The 22,328-nt window shown below is 41.7% G+C and overlaps 1 protein-coding gene across 1 annotated transcript in view; it reads left to right on the forward strand.

The window, feature by feature from the left end:
* Positions 1–22,328, forward strand: part of CNTN5 (contactin 5) — a 439,109-nt gene that overhangs the window by 273,898 nt on the left and 142,883 nt on the right. Inside the window, exon 8 of the mRNA XM_070751525.1 lies at positions 5,084–5,265. Coding sequence (XP_070607626.1) covers positions 5,084–5,265 — 182 coding nt within the window. The remainder of the gene's footprint in view (positions 1–5,083; positions 5,266–22,328) is intronic.

The following is a 22,328-nucleotide window of genomic DNA, read 5'->3' on the forward strand; positions in this document are numbered from 1 at the left end:
TATTGTTGTGAGCTGCCCCAAATCTTTGGAGAGGGGCGGCATACAAATCTAATAAATAATAATAATAATAATAATAATAATAATAATAATAATAATAATAATAATAATAATAATGTATACAATATTATTTACTTCAGCAAATATCATAGTCAAATTAAACAGTCCGGTCATGCACAGTCAAATCACTCAATATCACTCAATACATTAACAATACTATAAGCCTTACACGTACAGCTTACAAATACATAAACTATCATCGAACACACAGTTCTCACTACAGCAGTCACAATGAATTGGCACAAATGAGTAGAAAAGCATACACAGAGAGAATCACGCTTCTAGCTCCTCTTATGGCAATTCCCAACGATAACTCTTAAAGCCATAGTGTTTCAATGCATACAAGCCTTCATTGTTAGTTTGTTTATACATTTCTAAACCCAACTGTTATGTACATAGTACTAGCACTCTTCATAATGATGTGTGTGAGAATGGCCTTGGGAGACAAGAAGGAAAACCCCAGATTGGTAATGGTCAGATAAAAGGCAACAGAGCCCGCAGAAGGTGACTGTGTGAAACAACTCCAAAATGTCTTAGACTGTAATGGTGAATGGGGAGTTATGTATAGGTAATCCTCAACTTACAACAGTTCATTTAGTGACTGTTCGAAGTTACAATGGCACTGAAAAAAAATGATGTTGCATGGCCATTTTTCCCCTTTATAGCCATTACAGCATTCCCATTGGTCATATGATCAAAATTCAGATGCTTGGCAATTGGTTCATATTTATAACAGTTGCAGTATCCTGGGGTCATGTCATCACCTTTTGTGACCTTCTGACAACAAAGTCAATATGGAAGCCAGAGTCACTTAACATTCATGTTGCTAATTTAACACTTGCACAATTTAACACTTGTGTTTAAACAATATTTTAGGACCTTTCTAGGAAGGTCATAAAATGGAGCAAACCCCACTTATTATTATTATTATTATTATTATTATTATTATTATTATTATTATTATTATTAATATTATTAATTAGATTTGTATGCCGCCCCTCTCCGAAGACTCGGGGCCGCTCACAACAGCAATAAAAAACAAAATAGTAATGGAACAAATCTAATATTAAAAAAACATATAAAACCCTATCATTATTTAAAAAACCAAACAGCACATTCATACCAAAACATAAAACAAAGTATAAAAAAGCCTGGGGGAAAGGTGTCCCAACTCCCCCATGCCTGGCGGTATAAGTGAGTCTTGAGTAGTTTACGAAAGACAAGTAGGGTAGGGGCAGTTCTAATCTCCAGGGGGAGTTGGTTCCAGAGGGCCGGGGCCACCACAGAGAAGGCTCTTCCCCTGGGGCCTGCCAAACGACATTGTTTAGTTGATGGGACCCGGAGCAGGCCAACTCTGCGGGACCTTATCGGTCGCTGGGATTCGTGTGGTAGCAGGCGGTTCCGAAGGTACTCTGGTCCACTTAACCAATGTTTCACTTAGCAACAGAAATTTTGGGCTCCATTGTAGTTGTAGTTGTCTTGCAAGATTCTGTTAATATAACCAATAAAGTTAAAGTTTTTTTAAAAAAAAACTCAACTAGCCAGCATTGTTCAGTCCTGTATGCAGGAAAAATAAGAACTCTCTGTTTTCTGTAACCCTATTTCTGTAACCCTATTCTTGGGTGTTCTATGGGCTACCTCGAAAGGCTGGCAGACTTTAATGATGGAATGCAGGCAGATAAGACATATAAATTGGGCAGAGAAATCTGCATGATCAGAGTCTTTGGAGAAAAAGTGGCATTGTACTGTCACAATACAACCAACATGTGTTTTCATATGTGTTTGAGATCACAAGATAGACATGCCATAAAAGTAGGACCTTTCACCACTGATTTTTCTCATTTGCCATTTTATTCCACAGGGAACATAATCTTAACTTTGATAAAAGAAAAACCTTTAAAAATATATATTTAAAGCATCCAACTCAGCAAATGTAGGTGGCCTGACGTCCGTAACTAAGGTTTCTACAATCCTTTGTCTACTTAGTGAAAGCGTTCTAGAAAGAAAGAATGAAAATATACTATCCTACTTTCTAAAAAGTAGTTTAGGAGGAAGGGAAAGAAAATTAGGACAAGGAACGGAAACGAGGATAAAGCACCTTCCCTTGGGTAAATGTGTTTAAATGTTTCAATGGTGTGTGTTGTGGTTGGCTCTGGCCCAGCTCCTGCCCCAGGGAATGGGGAGGTGGATGCAGGGGAAAATTCAACATGTCACAGGCCTGTGTTATTGCTGACAGAATCAGTTCAGAGTTTAGTTTCCTCGGAAGAAGAAGAAGGTGGGAGTGACTCGGCAGAGGGGGGCTTGGCACACAGCTCAGGCAGTCACTCTCCCTTATCTTCTGTTGATTCAGCTGATGACGTTTTGGACCCACGCAAGTGCAGAATTATGCGTAGAAGAGACCAAGTAAGAACATATTACAGGAAATAAGGGAGGCCACCTGTGTTTGGGTGGGGCTCCAGTAATTAGGGCTGCTGCTATAAATAGCAGCATGTGGGTTTGGCCGTTGTGGAAGAATATCTGATCGGACTTCATCAGGAATCTTATGTTGCTGGACTTTGTTGCTTTTTCACGCCTTTGAAACCAAAGCAGAGCAACGTGTGTGTGTGTCTCACTTCGTTGGAAGAAGAAGGGGTGTGAAGTTTCTTCACAGCTGCTAGCAAAGTACTTAATGACTGCTTAAGGGAAATTGTACAGACTACCCGGTTGTTTTGGGAAGAGTGCTCTTTGCAATACAAAAAGAGTGCTTTGTTTATTTTGAATTTTGTGATAAAGAACATTGTTTTGAATTTTCAAACATGTGTGTGTCTGAAATTTGTAACCTTGAATTTTCCGGAGGCTCCTATCAGAGAGCCCGGCAGAACAGTGTGGGAGATAATGGGTTTATCCTCACACCCTTTATAGAGTCATTGTTATACACGACAATATGAAATCACAGTGGCCAGTTGTTGTTGTTGTTATTATTGTTATTTCTTAGATTTGTATGCTGCCCCTCTCCAAAGACTCGTGTTGGCTCACAGGATACAATACAAAACAGTGAATACAAAACAAATATAATTAATTAAAAAACTACATAAGCTAAAACCCCAGTATATTAAAATCAACCAAACAATTCAATCCTAGCCATCCATAACATTTATTGGCCAGGGGGTCTAGATCTAATTGCCCCAAGCTTGGTGACATAAGTGAGTCTTGAGATTCTTGCGAAAGGCGAGGAGGGTGGAGGCAGTGCAAATCTCTGGGAGGAGCTGATTCCAGAGGATTGGGCCCCCCACAGAGAAGGCCCTTCCCCTAGGCCCCACCAAACGAAATTGGTTGATGGAACCTGGAGAAGGCCAACTCTGTGGGACCCGACCGACCGCTGGGATTCATACAGCAGAAGGTGGTTCTGTAAGTAATCTGGCCCGATGCCATGTAGGGCTTTGTAGGTCATTACCAACACTTTGAATTGTGTCCGGAAACCAATTAGCAACCAATGCACGTGGAGTGTTGAAGAGACATGGGTATATCTGGGGAGACCCATGACCACTCGCGCGGCTGCATTTTGCACGATTTGAAGTTTCTGAATACTCTTCAAAGTTAGCCCCATGTGGAGAGCATTGCAGTAGTCGAACCTCGGGGTGGTAAGGGCTTTAGCTGGTGTTGGCTTTCATGCACCTTGAGTTCCTCCCAAGAATTGAGGACACTGTGAATTATCAGCACCGTATATACGTGGAGCAGTAGTGGGTTCTAAAACCCTTTGCTACCAGTTGGTTCATACATGCAATGCTTCTGCGCATGCTCATAAGTGTGCCGAGTAAGTCCCGTCGACTAAACAATGGGTCCCGTCGACTAAACAATGTCGTCTGGCAGGACCCAGGGGAAGAGCCTTCTCTGTGGCGGCTCCGACACTCTGGAACCAGCTCCCCCCTGAGATTAGGATTGCCCCCACCCTCCTTGCCTTTCGCAAACTCCTTAAAACCCACTTCTGCCATCAGGCATGGGGGAACTGAAACATCTCCCCCTTGCCCATGTTGTTTTGGTGTTAGATTGATTGTATGCGTGTTTTTTAATATTCCGGGGTTGTTTTTTTATGAATTTTTTTTTTAGTTTAAAATTGTAATTGGATTGGTGGGTATTGGATTTGTTATTATGTATTGTTTTTACCTTGTTGTGAGCCGCCCCGAGTTTGCGGAGAGGGGCGGCATATAAATCCACTAAATCTAATCTAATCTAATCTAATCTTCCTGCTGCCAATGACCCCTCGCACCCTGGACACAAACTGTTTCAACTCCTACCCTCAAAACGTCGCTGCAGAGCACTGCACACTAAGACAACTCGACACAAGAACAGTTTTTTCCCAAACACCATCACTCTACTAAACAAATAATTCCCTCAACACTGTCAGACGTTTTACTAAGTCTGAACTTTTATTTCTACTAGTTTTTCTCATCATTCCTATCACCCATTCCTCCCACTTAGGACTGTATGACTGTCACTTGTTGCTTGTATCCTAAGATTTTTATTAATATTGATCATTTCTTCATTGCTTATTTGACCCCTATGACAATCATTAAGTGTTGTACCACATGATTCTTGACAAATGTATATTTTATTTTATGTACGCTGAGAGCCTATGCACCAAGACACATTCCTTGTGTGTCCAATCACACTTGGCCAATAAAATTCTATTTAAAAAATTCTATTCTATCCTTAATCCCTAATGAGAAATCCATCTAATATATCCAGTGGAAAAGTTTACATCAGTTTTTACTTCTGTCCAATTGTGCTTTCTCTTCTTCTCTCCGGTTGTATGATTTAATCACTGGGAAAGACTTAATTTTTCTGCAAGCAGGAAGTGTCCAGGACGGAGGCAGCGCTAGTTAAATATTCTCAGCTGAAAGTGAAATAGATCAAGCGGTTCACGAGGCTTAATTGTGATTACGCTTTTATTGCTGCTTAGACGATTAAGTGCTTAAATTAGCAGGTAACGGGATCTATATTCTTAACGGCAAGGAAGAGCTAATCATGCCTGCGCTAAACATTTCAGCCCCGTTCCAACGATCTCCTGGAAGAAAGTTATTGGGCCCAATCCGAGCAAAGCCCGCCTGAGGAAGTCCCAAGCCGTGCTCGAAATCCCAAACGTGCAGCTGGAAGATGCAGGAATGTACGAATGCAAAGCCGAGAATTCCAGGGGAAAGAATGTCTTCCGGGGACAGTTGCAAGTATACAGTAAGTTTTATAATTAATCTCTTGCACATCGCAGCATCTTTCTCTTACCAAGTGTTAATTTGCCTCCGTGCTTGAATGTGTACATTAAGACATGGAACAAAGTACATCATAATGTACTCCCTGTCAATGACTACTTCACCGTCTGGCGGGACCCAGGGGAAGAGCCTTCTCTGTGGTGGCTCTGACCCTCTGGAACCAGCTCCCCCCTGAGATTAGGATTGCCCCCACCCTCCTTGCCTTTCGTAAACTCCTTAAAACCCACCTCTGCCGTCAGGCATGGGGGAACTAAAACATCTCCCCCTTGCCCATGTTGTTTGCTGTCTGATTGATTGTGTGCTTGTTTTTTATATATATTGGGATTGTTTTATGAATTTCTCAACTTAAAATTGTAATTGGATTGGTGGGCATTGGATTTGTCACTATGTACTGTTTTTTACTATTGTTGTGAGCCGCCCTGAGTCTGCGGAGAGGGGCGGCATATAAATCGAAACATTTAAATATATTAAAGGGTTAAATAAGGTCCAGGAGGGAAGTGTTTTTAATAGGAAAGTGAACACAAGAACAAGGGGACACAATCTGAGGTTAGTTGGGGGAAAGATCAAAAGCAACATGAGAAAATATTATTTTACTGAAAGAGTAGTAGATCCTTGGAACAAACTTCCAGCAGACGTGGTAGATAAATCCACAGTAACTGAATTTAAACATGCCTGGGATAAACATATATCCATCCTAAGATAAAATGCAGAAAATAGTATAAGGGCAGACTAGATGGACCATGGGGTCTTTTTCTGCCGTCAGACTTCTATGTTTCTATGTTTCTATGTTTCTAAATCCAATAAATCTAATCTAATCACCTTTAACAACAACAACACAAGAGCATGTAATAGATACAAACTGAATGTAAATTGCTCCAAACATGTCTGCAGAAAATACGATTTCAGCAATAGAATGGTCACCGCCTGGAACTCATTACCTGACTCTGTTGTTGCTTCCCCCAACCCCAAAATCTTCAACCTTACATTATCTACAATCGACCTCTCCCCTTTTCTAAGAGATCTGTAAGGGGCGTGCATAAGTGCACCTATGTGCCTAATGTCCCTGTCCTACTGTCTTATTATCCTTTCTATTACTACGTTCTACTTATGTTATGTTATGCTAATATGTACTATAATCCTATACTTGTTTGGCAAATAAAAAATAAATAAAACATAAAGTCATAGAAACATAGAAACATAGAAGATTGACGGCAGAAGATCTCATGGTCCATCTAGTCTGCCCTTATACTATTTCCTGCATTTTATCTTACAATGGATATATGTTTATCCCAGGCATGTTTAAATTCAGTGACTGTGGATTTATCTACCACGTCTGCTGGAAGTTTGTTCCAAGGATCTACTACTCTTTCAGTAAAATAATATTTTCTCATGTTGCTTTTGATCTTTCCCCCAACTAACTTCAGATTGTGGTCCCCTTGTTCTTGTGTTCACTTTCCTATTAAAAACACTTCCCTCCTGAAACTTATTTAACCCTTTGACATATGGATATATGTTTGTCCCAGGCATGTTTAAATTCAATTACTGTGGATTTACCAACCACGTCTGCTGGAAGTTTGCTCCAAGCATCTACTACTCTTCCAGTAAAATAATATTTTCTCGTGTTACTTCTAATCTTTCCCCCAACTAACCTCAGATTGTGCCCCCTTGCTCTTCATATTCTTACAAGGAGGGTGGGGGCAGTATTAATTTCTTGAGGAAAATGATTCCAGAGGGCCGGGGCCCCCACAGAGAAGGATCTTCCCCAAGTGACATTATCTAGTTGACGGGACCTGGAGAAGACCGACTCTGTGGGACCCAGCTGGTTGCTGGGACTCATGTGGCAGAAGGCAGCAAAACTGGTTGCTGGGAACCATGCTGCAGAAGGTCTCAAAGGAATGTAAATCTTTCCATTCCCACTATGTTGGATCAGAAGCGAAATGTCTGAAAGAAAAGATTTTTTTCTTTCAGATCAGAAAGAAAAAAACAAGAAAGTCCAGTTGAGTCCTGAAAAAGCACCATTTGGGATGTTCAGAGATGCACCCTGAACATTTGATGGAATCTGTTTTAACTTTGGGTGCATTTCAGCCAGAAATAATGTTACAATTTTTATTTTTTTATTTATTATTATTATTATTATTATTATTATTATTATTATTATTATTATTATTATCATCATCATCATTATCATTATCATTATCATTATTATTATTATTATTATTATGTCAATACAACACAGCAAACAAGATCACTATGCTGGATTTCGTATTTCATCACCAGTCGGGTGCTTCCCAAGCATCTAGGACTGTGTGATGCAGTGGCGAATTATGTGTGCCGATTCCAGTAAAGCGGCCTTTTGCAATTGACAGATGGAGATTTTGTCCATTCCGATGGTTTTCAAATGTCCACTGAGATCCTTTGGCATTGCGCCCAGCGTGCCAAGTACCACTGGGACCACTTTCACGGGCTTATGCCAGAGTCGTTGCAGCTCGATTTTTAGATCTTTGTATATTATTATTATTATTATTATTATTATTATTATTATTATTATTATTATTATTATTATTATTATTTAGACTTGTATGCTGCCCCTCTTCGAGGACCCAGAGAGGGACGGCATATATTGTAATAATATTACAGTAAAATTACCAACCTGCCTTCCATTGAGGACCTGTATACTGCATGAGTCAAAAAGAGGGCCGTGAAAATATTTACTGACCCTTTGCAGGGAGGGAGGGAGGAAGGAAGGAAGGAAGGAAGGAAGGAAGGAAGGAGGGAGCGAGAGAAGGAAGGAAGGAAGGAGGGAGGGAGGGAGTAAGGAAGAAGGGAGGGAGGGAGAGAAGGGAGGGAGGAAGGAAGGAAGGAAGGAGAGAAGGGAGGAAGGAAGGAGGGAGGGAGGAAGGAAGGAAGAAGGGAGGGAGAGAAGGGAGGGAGGGAGGAAGGAGGGAGGGAGGCAGGAGGGAGGGAGAGAAGGGAGGGAGGGAGGGAGGAAGGAAAGGAAAGGAAAGGAAAGGAAAGGAAAGGAAAGGAAAGGAAAGGAAAGGAAAGGAATTTATATGAATACCTTACTCAGGACATGTGATTCTGGGCAATACACAGAGGAAAATATTATTATTATTATTTAGACTTGTATGCTGCACCTCTTCGAGGACCCAGAGAGGGACGGCATATATTGTAATAATATTACAGTAAAATTACCAACCTGCCTTCCATTGAGGACCTGTATACTGCATGAGTCAAAAAGAGGGCCGTGAAAATATTTACTGACCCTTTGCAGGGAGGGAGGGAGGGAGGGAGGGAGGGAGGAAGGAAGGAAGGAAGGAAGGAGGGAGGGAGAGAAGGAAGGAAGGAAGGAGGGAGGAAGGAAGAAGGGAGGGAGGGAGAGAAGGGAGGGAGGGAGGAAGGAAGGAAGGAGGGAGAGAAGGAAGGAAGGAGGGAGGGAGGAAGGAAGGAAGAAGGGAGGGAGGGAGAGAAGGGAGGGAGGGAGGGAGGAGGGAGGGAGGAGGGAGGGAGGGAGAGAAGGGAGGGAGGGAGGGAGGAAGGAAGGAAAGGAAAGGAAAGGAAAGGAATTTATATGAATACCTTACTCAGGACATGTGATTCTGGGCAATACACAGAGGAAAATAAAAAGAAAACCAGAATCAAGCAATACAATATATCACATTAAAACTTATTAAAATAATAAAATGGGGATCAGAACTGAAATCTTCTATAGCTCCCCCACTGGGGGACTCTATTCCCTGCTTTAATAATTAGTTTCCCCGCTTTGAACTCAGCCTGCCAACCAATGCATATTTTTTTAGTCAGCATATGTTCTTTGTATCCTACGCCAATTAGCAAACTCAGGAAATTGAAGGCCTTCAAGTCAATAGTCATTAAAACTACTGGGTTGACTCCTGTGACTGCGCAGAGGAGTCCCTGAAGTTTTCTCGAACAAAGTGTCTTGGTTCTTCCCAGGGTTGGAAGTCACTGATCCAAGTTCGCCCAGCTGATTTTGTGCCTAAGGCAAAACTAGAACCCATCTATTCTTGGTGTCTGGCTGGTGCCTTACCAATCCCATCAAATTGCCTTTTATTTAACATTATCTATTTACCCGTAACAGAACACCCTATGTAACTAGACTTATAATATAACATATATCCATCCTAAGATAGAATACAGAAAATAGTATAAGGGCAGGCTAGATGGACCATGAGGTCTTTTTCTGCCGTCAGTCTTCTATGTTTCTATGTTTCTATGTTAAGTGTGTGGCAGGAGGCGGTCCCGAGTATAGTCTGGTTCTGAGCCACATAGGGTTTTATAGGTGATATCCAACACCTTGAATTGCATTCAGAGGCCGACCGGCAACCAATGCAGTTCACGGAGCATCGGTGTTATATGAGTGTATCTGGGCACACCCGTAATACAGGGGGTGGACACAAAAATGGAAACATTTGACTTTTTGGCATCATAATGTTTGAACATGTTCAAATCAATCAAAACGTGACATATTTTAATGTTTTTTACATTCTGTTATTTGATATGTTTTTTTAAACTACCTTTTTTTACAGAAATTTAAGGAAATTGGTTATAACCTTCTAGAAATGGCAGACCTCTCAGACTTTCAAAGAGGCCAAATTGTTGGTGCTCAAATGGCAGGCGCTAGTGTAACAGAAAGTGCCCGAATGTTTGGCGTTTCAAGAGGTAATGTCTCAAAAGTAATGACTGCTTTTGAAAGTGAAGGGAAAACGTCCTCAGCCAAGCACAGGTCTGGTTGAAAGTCGAAGTTGTCTAAGAGAGACCGTCGGACTCTAAAGCGAATTGTTAGAGCGGATCGCAAGACCGCAGCTCCTAAAATCACTGCCAAGCTCAATAGACACATACAGAACCCGGTTTCCACAAAAACTGTTCGAAGGGAGCTTCACAAATCTGGATTCCATGGAAGAGCTGCAAGGTGTTTCCATTTTTTTGTCCACCTCCTATAGTTTGCGCTAATTAGTTAGTTCGCCCTCCTCAAATTTAGACAACATTCAAAGGTACTGTTTGCTGCCTTGGTGTTGGATGATGAAAAGGGATAGAGCTATATTTCATATGATTCTTCCCCTTTCAAAGCTCCAGATGAATTCCCTCAGTGGTTTAATGGAAATGTTCCAGCTTTATGCTCCCGTGTCATCCCTCATTTACATTTCATTTTATCAGCCTGATAAAAGGAGATCTAATATTAGGGACATATGGATTACTATAAATCTGATCAGTTTTATACTCTTTTCATTAGAAGAGCTGCATTTTGCTTGGTCATTTTTATCAGAATTTTTAAAAGATCTGTAAAAAAAGAGTTTTTCAGAGTTCCAAGTAACAGACCCAAGGCAATAAAAGCTCTGAGGCCTAGGTGTTCTTCAAAGTACAGGTTTATTAGGCATGTCATATCGGTACATCTGTCGAAAACCTGACTCTGAATGTCCCCTCACCCAAATTAAAAGTCAGAGTTCTTTCTCCCAGTCCACATGGTCTAATCTGGTCACAGCCCCAAACCCAGGTGGTTCCAGTCCATGCCTCCTAGCAGTGAAAGGCTGCAAAAAATTTTACTACCACACTGTGGACGTGGCTTATTGTATGGGTGTGGTTTGATGGACATGTGACCGGGTAGGAGTGGTTTCTCAAAATAAGCCACACCCAAAGTGCGGCAGTAAAAATTGTGGCAGCCCATCACTGTTTTAGTTGAAATGTTATTTAGCATTTGCTGGTTCACAACTGGCTTTTTGAGGAAGGACTATACTGCAGTTTTAGTGTTGGGCAAACCCAACAAAGTTTGGGTTCGGATTCGGGACCCAATTTTTTAAAAAAAGTTCAGGTTCGGCACCCAAACCCTGTTGTGGTTAGCTCTGGCCCAGCTCCTGCCCCAAGGACTGTGGATGTGGGGGAGACATCCACATGCTGCAGACCTGTTTTGCCCCCAGTGGAATCTGCTGATGAAGGCTCCTCTGACCAAGAAGACATGAGTGACAGGGAGGAGGAGAGTGTGGCAGACAGCTCAGAAGGAGATCAATTATCTAGCTCCTCCTTGGATTCAGAACAAGAGTTAATGATACAGCCACGCATGCAGAGAGCGATGCATAGGCAGCAATAACTGAGAGATTATTATCAAAGAAAATGAGGCCATCTGTGGTTGGGTGGGGCTGTGGTAATTAGTGAGGCTGCTATAAATAGCAGCCTGTGGGTTTGGCCAATGTGGAGGATTATCTGATCATTGTGTTTCATGACTGCTTTACTGACTTTGACCTTTTGTGTGCTGATTTTCCCCCACTTTGAAACTAAACCAGAGCAAAGTGTGTTTCACTTTGTGAAAGAAGGACTGTGAATTTTTTCACAGCTGCAAGCTAAGTATCACAGAACTGATAAGGGACTTGTACAAATTACCAGTTTGTTTGGAGATGAGTGCTCTTTGCTATACAAAAAGAGGGCTTAGGTTAAGTGAATTTTCATTATAAAGAACATTGTTTTGAATGTTCAAACGTGTGTGTGTCTGAAATTTGTACCTGTGAATTTTTTTGAGGAGTCTACCAGAAAGCCCGACAGAACAAACCCAAACATTTGCCGAACTTTCGAGTTTGACGCTCGAGAAAGCACTGGGAAGCGCCGCCGCCCAACTGTCACCTTCCGGAACAGCTGGGGCGCTTTCCAGAGCTCTCCCGAACCTGAACCCGAACTTTTTCCGAACTTCCGAGTTCGAGAGACACCCGAGAAGGGTTCGGCTTTGCCCAACACTATGCTGTTTCCTTCAAAGCAAAGCAAAACTCACTCATTCAAGAATGAATCCAAGGGCAAGCCACCCTGAGTGAACTAGAGTCACAATGATACAGACAGATTTACAGAAGATCCCTATTTGTGTCTTGGAGACACATTGGAAAACTCTTGCCATATATATTAGAAACAAAGACATCTACCAGATGATTATACACTAATAAAGAAAATTATGGATTGTGCTGAAGCAGATATGTTGACATTTAAAATAAACAATAAAGAAGACTCAGAATATTATAAAACTTGGAATACATTGTATGAACGGTTAGAAACAAGAAAAGAAGAAGACTATTATATAGTTTTGAATTAAATATAAAATAGAAAGGATAAAGTTACTTAACTAATAACACTTTAAAGATAAATTATGAACCCTTTGATTTGTATTAATTGAGATATTGTAATATTGATTGATTTAAGGCGGTTGAAAGCAAAACTAATATGTATATAAATCAAATAAGCTGAATTAATTTTTTTCAATATCATCATTTGTAATAGCCGTAAAAATGATTAAGTAGATGTTGTATTTAATGGATGTGAATAATTTGATTGCATATTCTTTTTTTTCTTTTTTTCATGTGTGTTTGTTTTAAGTGTTTTGTTTTTAATATATATATTTCAATAAAAATATTTTTAAATTTAGAAAAGGAAAACTCTTCCCAGATAATTGGTCAAGGGTCCACTGCCCAGTTAGAATCCAACTCTGAATGGACCCAAGTAGTGTTGTCCATCACATGCCTGGAATATTCTTCACAGCAGCCCTTCAATAGACATCTTTCCCTAATGTATGGATTTATTAATATCAAATCCCTGAGAAATCATGATCTTGAATACAAAATATCCTTTTCTGACTACGGTACTTTCTGCATACAATGTGGAAAAACACTGTGTCTTTTTCAGGCAGGTTCCTCATAAATAAATATTTGGAAACAGATTATCAGCTTGAGAAAAATAGAAGTAACACGCATCACAAAGTGTTAAGTTTGCTTCGAAAAAAATGAGGTTTTATTGATCTCAAAAAAAATATGTGGTGAATCTTCTTTGGTGCTTAGTAGCAATACTATTAACCAGTGCTTTTAGCTTTCTTTCTTTCTTTCTTTCTTTCTTTCTTTCTTTCTTTCTTTCTTTCCTTCCTTCCTTCCTTCCTTCCTTCCTTCTTTCCTTCTTCCTTCCTTCCTTCTTTCCTTCCTTAATTATTTCATAGAAACATAGAAACATAGAAGACTGACAGCAGAAAAAGATCTCATGATCCATCTAGTCTGCCCTTATACTATTTCCTCTATTTTATCTTAGGATGGATATATGTTTATCCCAGGCATATTTAAATTCAGTTACTGTGGATTTACCAACCACATCTGCTGGAAGTTTGTTCCAAGGATCTACTACTCTTTCCGTAAAATAATATTTTCTCATGTTGCTTTTGATCTTTCCCCCAACTAACTTCAGATTGTGTCCCCTTGTTCTTGTGTTCACTTTCCTATTGAAAACACTTCCCTCCTGAACCTTATTTAACCCTTCGACATATTTAAATGTTTCGATCATGTCCCTCCTTTTCCTTCTGTCCTCCAGACTATACAGATTGAGTTCATTAAGTCTTTCCTGATACGTTTTATGCTTAAGACCTTCCACCATTCTTGTAGCCCGTCTTTGGACCCGTTCAATTTTGTCCATATCTTTTTGTAGGTGAGGTCTCCAGAACTGAACACAGTATTCCAAATGTGGTCTCACCAGCGCTCTATATAGTGGGACCACAATCTCCCTCTTCCTACTTGTTATACTTCTAGCTATGCAGCCAAGCATCCTACTTGCTTTCCCTACCGCCCGACCACACTGCTCACCCATTTAGTGCCACTACCCCTAAATCCTTCTCTTCTGAAGTTTTTGCTAACACAGAACTGCCAATACAATACTCCAATTGAGGATTCCTTTTCCCCAAGTGCATTATTTTATATTTGGAAACATTAAACCGCAGTTTCCATTCTACGCTTTCCCCCTCTTTCTCCCCCCCCTCCCTGTTTGTTTTCTTGCTTCAACCTCTATTTTCCCTTGCTTCCCCTCTCTCCTCCTTTCCATTTCTCCTTCCTTTCCATGCAGCTGTGTCTCTTTCATTTTGGTTTTCAAATAAAGCTGAGTTCACAGCCTCCCATGGGCATCATATCATATCGTCATGCCTGTAGGGCCACTGGTTTGTAAATAATCAACCACCCCTTTACCCTTTGGGTAGCTTCAAACTGGGTTTGTGGATTACAGCTGGCATTGGGAGAAACGCTCTGATTTGCATTCCTCCTTCGGTACTAGCTCTTCCATCTTCCTCAGTCATGCTCAGTTTGTCAGCTGGATTTGATCCAGCTCACTGGAGATGCTCTCGGCAATGCCTGGAATGCATTCGAGGCAGCCCCTGTCTGCTTTTCTGTAATCACAGGTTAATTTGATTCCCCATCATATCTAATGCAAAAAACCCAGATGTATTCAAATTGCTTGGTGCAGCTGACAATTTGAAATGATCATTGCATCTGTCTCACCCACTTGGCATGACATGCCTCCCTACCAGGGATACAAATGAGACTTCCTGCTAGATGTTGCTAGGCCTGCTCTGTTTTGTCCATTCAAATCTGCATTCCCCATTCCCCATCATATTTTTTTTCAGTTAACAACAGTGAGATGGAATGGAATGGAATGGAAGGGAAGGGAAGGGAACGGAGTGGAGTGGAACGGAATGAAGTGGAGTGGAATGGAATGGAATGGAACGGAACGGAGTGGAATGGAAGGGAAGGGAGTGGAGTGGAACGGAACTGAGTGGAGTGGAATGGAATGGAATGGAACGGAACGGAACGGAATGGAGTGGAGTGGAATTGAATGGAAGGGAAGGGAAGGAAAGGGAACGGAGTGGGGTGGAGTGGAACGGAATGGAGTGGAGTGGAATGGAGTGGAATGGAACGGAATGGAACGGAGTGGAGTGGAATGGAATGGAAGGGAAGGGAAGGGAAGGAAAGGGAGTGGAGTGGGGTGGAACGGAAAGGAGTGGAGTGGAATGGAACGGAGTGGAGTGGAACGGAATGGAGTGGAATGGAATGGAACAGAACGGAACGGAGTAGAGTGGAGTGGAATGGAATGGAATGGAATGGAATGGAACGGAACGGAGTGGAGTGGAATGGAATGGAATGGAACAGAATGGAACGGAGTAGAGTGGAGTGGAATGGAACGGAATGGAGCGGAACGGAACAGAATAGAACAACAGAGTTGCAAGGGACCTTGGAGGCCTTCTAGTCCAGCCCCCTGCTTAGACAGAAAACCATATATCATTTCAGACAAATGATTATCCAATCTCTTCTTAAAAACTTCCAACTTCTGGAAATAAGTCATTCCACAGATTAATTATTCTAACTGTCAGGAAGTTTTTCCTTATTTCTAAGTTGCTTCTCTCTTTGATTAGTTTCCATCCATTGCTAACAATAACAATAACAATAACAATAACAATAACAATAACAACAACAACAACAACAACAACAACAATCTTATTTATTATGTATGCCGCCCCTCTCCGTAGACTCGGGGCGGCTCACAACAATAACAAAGACAATGTAAGAACAAATCTAATAATTTAAAAACCACTAAAAAACCCATTATTAAAAGCAAGCATACACACAAACATACCATGTATAAACTGTATAGGCCCAGGGGAGATGTCTCAGTTTCCCCATGCCTGACGGCAGAGATGGGTCTTAAGAACTTTACGAAAGGCAAGGAGGGTGGGGGCAATTCTGATCTCCGGGGGGAGCTGGTTCCAGAGGGTCGGGGCCGCCACAGAGAAGGCTCTTCTCCCGGGTCCCGCCAAACGACATTGTTTAGTCGACGGGACCTGGAGAAGGCCAACTCTGTGGGACCTAACCGGTTGCTGGGATTCGTGCAGCAGAAGGCGGTCCTGGAGTTATTCTGTTACAAAAACAACAACAACAACGGAGTCAGAAGCTACCTTTTTTTTGCCCTCTCCAGGCATTGAATTATGGGTGTGGGCACTCACACATATGCGATAGTGTGCGTGCACGCTCTTTCGGCAACCAAGGAAAAAAAGGTTCGCCATCACTGCCCTAGGAAATTGAGTATATCTATCCTAGTGAACAGAAGGATTGGGAGTAACATGATAGCAGCCTTCCAGATACCACAAAGATGGTCAACCTATTTTCTAAAGTACCAAAAGGAAAGACCAAAAAAAAAATAGATGAAAAAATAATCAAGGAAAGTTGCAACAAAACTACGGAGAAATTTCCTATCATTAACCAAGAGAACAGTTTGCCTTCAGATGTGAGTGCTGGAGGTTTTTAAGAAGAGATTGGACAGTCACTTGTCTGAAATGGTAATAGGGTCTCCTGCTTGAGAAGTGGGTTGGAGTAGGAGACATCAAGGTCCCTTCCAATGTTGTTATTCTATGTTATTCTATGCCTATATTTCAGATGAATGTTTCTAGAAAATGCCCTCATCACCTCGAGGTTCGACTACTGTAACGCTCTCTACATGGGGCTACCTTTGAAAAGTGTTCGGAAACTTCAGATCATGCAGAATGCAGCTGCGAGAGCAATCAGGGGCTTCCCAAGGTATGCCCATGTTACACCAACACTCCGCAGTCTGCATTGGTTGCCGATCAATTTCCGGTCACAATTCAAAGTGTTGGTTATGACCTATAAAACCCTTCATGGCATCGGACCAGAATATCTCCGGGACCGCCTTCTGCCGCACGAATCCCAGCGACTGATTAGGTCCCACAGAGTTGGCCTTCTCCGGGTCCCGTCGACTAAACAATGTTGTTTGGCGGGACCCAGGGGAAGAGCCTTCTCTGTGGCGGCCCCGACCCTCTGGAACCAGCTCCCCCCAGATATCAAAGTTGCCCCCACCCTCCTTGCCTTTTGCAAGCTCCTTAAAACCCACCTCTGCCGTTAGGTATGGGGGAATTGAAATTTTTCCCTTCCCCCTAGGCTTATAGAATTTATACATGGAATGCTTGTATGTATGATTGGTTCTTTAAATTGGGCTTTTTTAGATTATTTTTAATATTAGATTTGTTCACATTGTCTTTTTTATTGTTGTTAGCCACCCCGAGTCTTCGGAGAGGGGCAGCATACAAATCTAATAAATACAAATACTGTTCTGTCTGGGTCACTCCAGAAGCCAATACCAACCCAAAAAGAGAAGCCAGACACACTGGTAAAAGGCAAAGGCAGTTTATATAATTCAAGGAAAACACAGGTAACAGAAAATGTCCTTACAAACAGGAAAAATGCTGGAACTTCAAATATATACACGAAGGGAATAGTCCATGAAGCAATACCAGATTCTTGCTGCCAAGACGAAGCTATAGATAGCAAACAGACGCCTCCCACGAGTCTTCCAGACTGCGAGGCCACAAGCCAAGATCAGAGACACTGAGAATCAAAGCAGGTCACCGCAACTCCAATTGATAACACTCCACATGGCTTCAAGGCCTTGCCTGCCTTTTAATCCCTGCTGATGAGGACCACACCCAAACCCAGCTGTTTCTAATTCAATGGTGAAAATATTTCTTTAACTGCTCCTTTCGTTGCTGTGAACGTCTCTGTCTCATGTCAATGACAGCTTGTGCGTCATCACCTAATGACTCCAAGCTACTGGCTGGGGAGAGCCACACACCCCCCCCGGACTCTCATGCTGTTCTCCTTCATCCCATTCCTGACTCTCCTCTCCCCCATCCGACTGTTCAGCCCCCTCTTCTGCGCTGTCATCCTCCTCCGGGCATGGAGCCAGCAGAGACACAGCGGGTCCCTGAGCAGCCTCAGGCTGAATCACAACAAATACAAATACAAATATTTTAGAGGCCTTCCCCACCTGGCCATTAAAAACAAGAAAAAGTCCAGATTTCAGGACCCACAATGGTCCTTTAAAAAAACAGCAATCAAAATTGCCACTACAAAATTCATTTCAAGGATGGTACCCTTGAATTATTTCAAAGAGTATTTTAGTAAACCTGTGCCAAGAAAATAGTCCAGGCTGAAATGTTTTGTCAGGACTAGCCTAATGTTCTCAAATAGATTTAATTAAAGTGAACAAATTGATTGATATGTTTAGTCTCATTAATTTTGGCTGGGTCTTAAATTGTGAATAATGTGGGGTTTTTTCCCCCCAGACAGAAGTATTTGCTTGAGCAATCTCTAATATAACAAGAAAATTGTGTAATGCTTGCAATTTACCATAATTACGTTAACAATTTCTCTATTGTGTGGGTTTTTTTGTTTTGACAATACAGTGTTCGCTCGATTTTCGCGGGTTCAAACTTCGGGAATAGCCTATACCACGGTTTTTCAAAAAAATATTAATTAAAAAATACTTAGCGGTTTTTTTCCTATACCACATTTTTTCCCACCCAATGACGTCATATGTCATCGTCAAACTAATAATTTTTGCAAATAAATAGCAAAAAAAATTATTATTGTTAATAAATAATTATGTTTAGAAATATCAGGATCACTAAGTGTCTTATTCAATGGTGAGTACCAGTAATAATGGTGAGTAAATGGTTGCTAAGGGAATGGGAAATGGTAATTTAGGGGTTTAAAGTGCTAAGGGAAGGCTTGTGATACTGTCCATGGCCAAAAATGGTGTACAGTGGTACCTCATCTTACGAACGCCTCTTCTAACGAACTTTTCAAGATACGAACCCGGTGTTTAAGATTTTTTTGCCTCTTCTTCCGAACTATTTTCACCTTACGAACCCAAGCAGCTGCTGTTGGGATGAAGGGGTTTCTTTTTTCCCCCTTTTTTGAAGAAAGAAAAGGGAGGGGCTGCTTGGAGTAGGAAAATTTCACCGAGAACAAGGTGCTTGCAAAGGAATTGAAAGGGTGTCTTTTTAAGAAAGAAACGGGAGGAGGGAGGGGCTGCTTGGAGTAGGAAAATTTCGCCGAGAACAAGATGCTTGCAAAGGAATTGAAAGGGTGTCTTTTTAAGAAAGAAAAGGGAGGGGCGCCCCCCTTGCCTTCCTTCCTTCCCACTCACCCTTTAGCCTAGCCTTGCTTCTTCCACCCGCCCCCTTTAGCTGCTCCTCCCTGTCCTCTGTTCGCCTCCCTTCTAAAGTTTGGGATTTTCCTGAAGGATTTGCACGCATTATTTGCTTTTACATTGATTCCTATGGGAAACATTGTTTCGTCTTACAAACTTTTCACCTTACGAACCTCCTCCTGGAACCAATTAAGTTTGTATCATGAGGTACCACTGTATTTACTTCCGCATCTCTACTTCACGGAAATCCAACTTTCTCGGAACGCATCCCCCGCGGAAATCGAGGGGACACTGTATTTGACTACTGTTATTGTTGAGCGTAACAAATTATTTATATCAAATTTTATGCCAATTATTTGAACTACATTTTTTAATCTGATGAAACAATTCTAAATATTTTTCAGTAGGATTTATGCATAACTTACTGTGTCACTTGTTCATTAACCTGAATGTCTTCAGGTCAAGCAGAATGTGGAACTTCTAATGCTTTCTGCTAATCCTCTCGCTATCTAACTGTGAAACTCTTGCAGAAGGCCCCATTTCAACATATAGTTGAACATGGTTCTTCCTTCCTTCCTTCCTCTGTCCCTCCCTCTCCCTCTTTCTCTTTTCTTTTTTTGTAGAACAATTTTTGTTATTCATAGAATAAAGTATAATTGTTGTACATGGAAATAATGGTACGGTAATAGTAAGAAATTCTTGATAGGATTCACAGTTTATTTATTTATTTATTTATTTATTTGTTTGTTTGTTTGTTTGTTTGTTTGTTTGTTTGTTTGTTTGTTTGTTTGTTTGTTTATTGATTGATTGATTGATTGATTGATTGATTGATTGATTGATTGATTGATTGATTGATTGGATTTGTTTACCGCCCCTCTCCGTAGACTCAGGGCGGCTAATAACAGTAATAAAAACAGCATGTAAATCCAATACTAAAACAACTAAAAAACCCTTATTGTAAAACCAAACATCCATACAAACAAACATACCATGCATAAATTGTAAAGGCCTAGGGGGAAAGAATATCTCAGTTCCCCCATGCCTGATGGCAGAGGTGGGTTTTAAGGAGTTTACGAAAGGCGAGGAGGGTGGGGGCAATTCTAATCTCCGGGGGGAGTTGGTTCCAGAGGGCTGGGGCCGCCACAGAGAAGGCTCCAGGGTCCCGCCAAACGACATTGTTTTGTTGACAGGATCCGGAGAAGGCCTACTCTGTGGGACCTAACTGGTCACTGGGATTCATGCGGCAGAAGGCGGTCTCGTAGATACCCTGGTCTGGTGCCATGAAGGGCTTTATAGGTGATGATCAACACTTTGAATTGTGACTGGAAACTGATCGGCAACCAATGCAGACTGCAGAGTGTTGGTCAGACATGGACATACTTGGGGAAGCCCATGGTTGCTCTCGCAGCTGCATTCTGCACGATCTGAAGTTTCCGAATACTTTTCCAAGGTAGCCCCATGTAGAGAGCATTACAGTAGTCGACCTCGAGATGATGAGGGCATGAGTGACTGTGAGCAGTGACTCCCAGTTCAGATAGGGCCGCAACTGGTGAACCAGGCGAACCTGGGTAAACGCCCCCCTCGCCACAGCTGAAAGATGGTTCTCTAATGTGAGCTGTGGATCGAGGAGGACGCCCAAGTTGCGGACCCTCTACAAGGGGGTCAATAATTCCCCCTCCCCAGGCTGATGGATGGATAGATGGAATTGTCCTTGGGAGGCAAAACCCATAGCCACTCCATCTTATCAGGGTTGAGTTTGAGTCTGTTGACACCCATCCAGACCCCAACAGCCTCCAGGCACCGGCACATCACTTCCACTGCTTCACTGACTGGACAAGGGGTGGAGATGTAAAGCTGGGTATCATCAGCGTACTGATGATACCTCACCGCATGCCATTGGATGTTCTCACCCAGTGGTTTCATGTAGATATTAAATAGCAGTGGGGAGAGGTTATGCTGGTTTGTGATGACAACTACTGTACAGTATATAATAAATATTCAATTTTTTTGTTCAGCAATAAATGTGAATTCTCCTTCATTCAGACATCCCCTGAAAATAAGACATAGCACATCTTTGGGAGCAAAAATTAATATAAGACACCGTCTTATTTTCGGTGAAACAGGGTATTTAAATTCTAATTGAAGACTGGCCAAATGCTAAATAGCATATGTGATTCATTTTTAAATTCAGACCAGTGTAATAACAGTTATTAAAGTACTCCAGCGATCTCATTCTATCCAAAATAGATCCTTTGCTGTGTTGGTTCTCAATTACACTGCCAAATATCTCATTTGGCACTCCATGAAATTCAGGCCTCTGAACTTGTTAGACTTCAATGTCATATAGAAGAGATTTAAACACTCTTCAGCAATTTGGATTAATGAGTTAAGCCTTATTAATTTGAAAAAAAACTTTTTTTCCCCTTGGCAGCTAGAATCAATAACATACAGTTGTTCTGTGGCTTGCACCATCAGCTGTCATTGCTAAAGTCTTATCAGCTGGATAGAGTTTGGAGTAAGCCTCATAGCTGGAGATTTCTACAAAACGTAAAATTAAGACTGAGAAATTTTGCTTAAGTATAAATGTTTTGTAGATGAGATGCAGTCCAGAGATTTAACTGTGAAACTAATTGGTCGAGTCATTCTAAATCACTATTTAGTCATACAATGATGAGCCGAGACATTTCCAGACTCATATGCTTTGCATCTTTCTTCAGTTATCCATGCAATATTGAAAAGCTGTTTATTTTTAAGAGGAGGTCCCCGCCGGGGCTTTGACGTCACGGAGAGGTCACTTCCTGGCTTTCGGTGAAGAGGCTGGGGGAGTGAGGATGGGGAATTTCTCCGTTGGAAAAGTAAGACGGTAGCAAGTTTCTTGGCAGGGACCACCTCGGCGATGGCTTTAACACACTGAGAAACTTGCCACCATCTTACTTTCTGTTGTGGTTAGCTCTGGCCCAGCTCCTGCCCCAAGGACTGTGGATGTGGGGGAGACATCCACATGCTGCAGGCCTGTTTTGCCCCTGGTGGAATCTGCTGATGAAGGCTCCTCTGACCAAGAAGACATGAGTGACAGGGAGGAGGAGAGTCTGGCAGACAGCTCAGAAGGAGGTCAATTATCTAGCTCCTCCTTGGATTCGGAACAAGAGTTAATGATACAGCCATTAATTTTTGGGAGGATTCTACTAGAGAGCCCGACAGAATGCTTTCCCAATGGAGAAACGCTCCCCA

This window comes from Erythrolamprus reginae, chromosome 4 (assembly GCF_031021105.1).
Source record: "Erythrolamprus reginae isolate rEryReg1 chromosome 4, rEryReg1.hap1, whole genome shotgun sequence".
Taxonomy (NCBI): Eukaryota; Metazoa; Chordata; class Lepidosauria; order Squamata; family Dipsadidae; genus Erythrolamprus; species Erythrolamprus reginae.